The sequence below is a fragment of the Corylus avellana genome, chromosome 1 (assembly GCF_965113065.1).
Source record: "Corylus avellana chromosome 1, dhCorAvel1.hap1.2, whole genome shotgun sequence".
Lineage (NCBI taxonomy): Eukaryota > Viridiplantae > Streptophyta > Magnoliopsida > Fagales > Betulaceae > Corylus > Corylus avellana.
In genome coordinates this window covers 1,027,092-1,031,788 of record NC_142490.1, presented here as the reverse complement: position 1 = coordinate 1,031,788, position 4,697 = coordinate 1,027,092, and the positions used below count along the sequence as shown (strand labels likewise).

The 4,697-nt window shown below is 38.5% G+C and overlaps 2 protein-coding genes across 3 annotated transcripts; one reads left to right on the top strand and one right to left on the bottom strand.

The window, feature by feature from the left end:
* Positions 1-320: 320 nt before the first annotated feature.
* Positions 321-1,363, bottom strand: HIPP27 (Heavy metal transport/detoxification superfamily protein). The gene is made up of 2 exons (XM_059583509.2): positions 1,187-1,363; positions 321-835 (listed from the first exon to the last, which is right to left on the bottom strand). Exons 1-2 carry the CDS (start codon positions 1,268-1,270, stop codon positions 449-451), a joined length of 471 nt encoding a protein of 156 aa, XP_059439492.2. The 5' UTR covers positions 1,271-1,363; the 3' UTR covers positions 321-448.
* A 1,194-nt stretch (positions 1,364-2,557) lies between these two features.
* LOC132172095 (F-box protein At4g35930) lies at positions 2,558-3,853 on the top strand. Of its 2 annotated transcripts, none has more exons than XM_059583539.2 (4): positions 2,558-2,716; positions 3,012-3,086; positions 3,181-3,274; positions 3,357-3,480. In XM_059583539.2, the coding sequence occupies exons 1-4, from the start codon at positions 2,663-2,665 to the stop codon at positions 3,383-3,385; spliced, it is 252 nt and encodes an 83-aa protein (XP_059439522.1). In that variant the 5' UTR covers positions 2,558-2,662; the 3' UTR covers positions 3,386-3,480. The 2 variants fall into 2 exon arrangements, with proteins under 2 accessions (XP_059439522.1, XP_059439521.1); XM_059583538.2 differs by having other exon boundaries at positions 2,573-2,716; positions 3,181-3,278; positions 3,357-3,853.
* The last annotated feature ends 844 nt before the right edge of the window (positions 3,854-4,697 follow it).

Below are 4,697 nucleotides of genomic sequence, written 5' to 3'. Positions count from 1 at the left end.
TCGGTTTTTATCCTTCAATCATTCTATCTTTTTTATTTGTATATATTATGTTCAGATAATTACAATATGTGGTTTAAACAAATACCCTAAAAGTATAATAATATAAAATTTAAGGACAATAAAAATTCATTTAGAATTAACATTATTATAAAAGAAACAGCAATAGACAATAGTGTTACAATATAATATCGTTTAAGGAAAGTGTTGTCTTGTCTCTACTCAAAAAGTCTTAAGTCGATAATAAAAAGTGAATTTAATTAATATAAAATTTAAACTCAAAACTTCTTTCTCTAATTTCTTGTGATCATGTTAAATTGATAAAAACAAATAAATTCAATAACTTAATTAATATTTTAACATCTCACATAAGGTACATTTAAAAAAAAAAAAAAAAAGCACTTCCCATTGTTCAGAACCATACACGTATACACACTCAACTTAAAGAGTCTCACATGACTACACAAGCATTCGGATTGTCGTCGCTGAAGGCGGTGGTGTACTTGACCTCGAAAGAACTGGCACGTGCAAGAGAAGAAGCCTCAGGATCATCCAGCACGTTCCGCACGTAGCCAGGTGGGGCCTTCTTGTCATACGCCCCAGGGACGTAGGGATGCGGCACCACATCGAACGGCACGTAGGGCCACAAATCGGCCTTCTTCCCCGTTCGATGTCTGACACGTGCCAACACCTTATTGCGGTCCACGTACCCGATCACAGTGAGCTTGCTCTGCTTGGGGTCCACCTCCACCTGTGTAACCCCCTTCATGCCTTCCACCGATTTCTTCACCCTCCTCACGCACCCTTCGCAGTCCATTCTCACTTTTATCTCCACCGTCTAATCTCATTAATTACAAACAAAACGTTATTATATATACACTAATAACCTATATATAGTTTTTAAGGATAAACTAATTTGTTCCATTTCATTTGTAAACCCACCAAAAACAAAAAAAATTTGCAAAAGCAAACATTTCTCATTATTATTAGAAATCAAAGCAAAATCTGACTCAAGGCAATTTGTAAATCATATATATCCAAATGGTCACCCCACATTTGTTCCACCACTGTTTCCGCCCGCAAACACTTTCAACGCTTGACTCCACGAATTTTTATTATAATTTCTTTTAGATTATTGAAGTAAAAGTAATGTGACAGTCAAATATAAACAGTTAAAAAAGGTACGTACCTGAAGCTGCTTGCGCTTTTTGAGCTTATTGCTTCGGTGACCGCGGCAGTGCCGGAGACCGGAGACACGATCTAGAAGGCCCATCAAAGTCACTGAGAAGCCAAAAATGGTTCAAACTGATCATTCAAAGAAAATTCCAAAAGAAAAGAGGACAGTAGAAAGGACTTGTTAGATAAAAGTGCGTGGAGGGCGACTCCATTACGGCTATATCTCATATATATATATAAGCCAGATGAGCCGACTCTTTAGTGCGTCTAGGTCTTTCTGGACCGACACGTGTGGTGATACTGGTACACGTGGGGCGACCCAAAAACCAACCGGACCATAAGCTTCTAGTGGTACCTTAGTAGACATAGAGATCTTTCAGTCTTTAGGAAAGATCAGCTAGGGTTGGTTATGGCTGTTAAGGCAATTAGAGCCGTTGATTTGGGCTCGGCTCGGATGATTCTGAAACAAAACAGGTTTTCGTCGCATTCAAAACACTTTTTTAAAATGAACCAGGTCGTATTAGGCTGCTGTCAAACAGCTCTGCTAATCCGACGCCTATGCCATAAAGGTTCCTGGCCCGCGCTTAGAAAAAAAAAAGGGCTTCCAGGCCCACATATGTTTCCTCCGATCCCCAAGCACCCCCACCACCATACAATCAGGAAAGAAATTAGTCGATAATGGTGGAAAATAGTCCTATATCCCCGCTACTCAAGATATCAATCTTTTCTTATATATATATATATATATATATATATATATATTAAAAGGCCTTCCGTACGTAACGCATGGGCTGAAAGCCTGCAAAGGCAATTAAAGTTAGCTATCGTGCGCACTTAATAGTTACAATTCACTTGAAAGCGTTTCCACCCATTTGGCTCATAATTTTCTTTTTCCTTTTTCTTTTTTTTTGTTTTTTGTTTTTTGGGTTTGTTGTACATGTCCATAGATGGAGAAAATTTAAATAAGTGACATTCGCTTAATAAAATATGGTTCCAACCGATTGAAGTACCTAAACCATAATTTTCATTTTTTAACTGTGGAAAGGATGCTCCTGTTTGCTTCCCTTTCCTGTGTTTTGCAGAAAAGAAAGAGCTTTAGTGCATAACAAAAGCCCACCTCATAAATTGTCTCCTACTGCTTAGGAGAAGCATTATTTCTTGAATTCATCCAAAAATAATGTTTTTCAATAGCACATTTGTATTTTGTAAATGACAGAACAGCAGCTCCGGTGGACTGCTGTGGACAATGAAGCTAGCACCATAAAAGTCAAAGTCCAAATAGAAAAATCTGACAAAGAATTGACCGTTCCTTCATTTCCTTGAAGAAGAAGAAAGATTGGAGGAGCCCACATGTCCTCAATTTGTGACTGAGGAGTGACCGGTGACCCCTAGCCTATAAAAATACGAAACCCGCGTGAGTTTTGGATCTCGTGGCGTCTCCAGAACCTAAGGATTTTCCCAACGGCAAAACTGTTCCGGTGTTCCAATAATGTCGGGGGCACGGTCGGAGTCACGGCTCGAGTCGCTTCCGATGGAGTTGCTGGTATTTGCTTGTTTATCTGTGACCATTCAAATCTCTTGGATATATATATGTTTAATTTCCTTTATTTTTAGAAACTTTGGAAATTTTGACATTATGGGTATACCATCTGAAAGAGTGAAACCTGATATTCTTGTCGGTTTAGCTATATATAGCATGGTTGAGAATTACAAAATTTTAGGACTTTCTAATCATATGCTCTCTTCAGTCTTCAGGTTGCTATATGGGTTTTTTTTTTTTTTTTTTTTTTTCTTCCCCTTTCTGAGTTTCTAATTCCGTTTTGTTTCATGAATTCAAGTTTAAAATAGTTTGCCACTTGCCGCACGACCAACTGAAGCCTGTTTTTCATGTTTCTAAAAGAATTAGAGAAGCTGTAAGTTCATCTCTCTCTCTCTCTCTCTCTGGTGGAGCAATTGTGATTTTGCGTTGATGATGGAATATGGTTCTGTTGATGCTACTGTTGCCAGGTTCAGACTGCAAAGAAAACCCACTTTGACTATACAACTCCGCGGCGTCGGTCTGGTCGTGTGAGCACACCGCCGGCGGAACACTTGCCTTTTCGTAGGTAGTTAATCTCAAACGTTGAAATTATCTTCTATTCTCCTTCATTTACGCTTTGAAATTTATTGATCTTCTTCTGCAGCATGGGAGATGATGGGAAGGGTGTTTTGACGCCAAGCCAAAGTCCCCCGCCGGCACCAAGGCGTCGTCGGCCACGTTCTCGTCTCAATTTCTCCGATCAGCCCCTGAGCGAACCCTTGCCTCTTGATCGAGCTCTATCCTATGAGATTGAGGATGAGTTAAGCCGGGATGTTGCTCAGATTCAACTCGGTTGACTTTGTTTTCTGGTTTCTAAGTGCCACGTCTTCGTCTGTCTCGGTGTATAGTTCCCGTATATGTTTGAAAGAATTGCTTATTCTTTCTTCTTAGCCGGACAAATCGTGTTTCTTCTATAGAAGATAGTTGGAATTTGTTGTAATTTTTTTTTTTTTTACTCCGGTCTCAAGGGCTCCGCTTTATGAGAACTCATTGAGTGGTCTTGCCCTCTCAATATTCGAGCTATCCCTTGAGATCGGAACTTCTTGTAATTTGTGTATAAATGGAAAGGCATTGGCAGGAGGAAATCAAGAAAATACTTTTTTATTTGTTGCATAAAAAATGAAGCGGGTCTAAGAGCGTGAACTACAATGGTGATTTGGCATAACAGCATATATGTTGTAATTTAATTACGGTTAAGATTGAATTTTTTAAAATTTTTCTTAATTTTTTCTTTTTTATTAAAACCTTCTAAAAGTAAATCAACTTTAAAATTCAATTTTAACCGTCGATCAAATACAGCATACAATGCAAGCCAGATCCTTTGACAACATATATTATTGCATAGCGATATTTAAATAAAAAAAAATGTGTAAGAAATATTTTGGGGGCTGGGGAGACTGAAGCCTCCCAAACCCGCCCTTTGCTAGTTCCTTCTGCCCATGCTTCCAATGGCTTCTTTTTAATCAAAAGCAAAATGCATTTGTGAACAAATCCATCTTTTGTTTATTATTTCTCACTCTTCCTCTCTTTCCTCAACACTTCTCACTTTAGCTTTTGTTAAAGAAACAAAGTCACAACAATTTGGAAAATGAAAGTCACTATCTTTCACTATCTTTAAAGTTTCGGGGATTGTTTTGTCGAAGGGGATTTTCGTCGACGCTAGCCTAAATGGAAAAAGCAAAGAAGCCCTCAATCCCATCAGTGGGGATCCACATGAGTTAGGAATAACAGGCACAAGAAATAAGTTGATGTCTGTGAAATTGTCAATTCCCACAGAGGCTAACCAAGATCCAGCCAGAGAAATCAGTAAGTATCCCCTTCATCCTTCCTTATAAGTAGCCTACAAAGTCGACGCCAGCACCAGAACATAATATCATCCAAAAAAAAAAAAAAAAAAAAAAAAACATGACTACATTGCTCATCAGAGAACAACATCTAAACTACT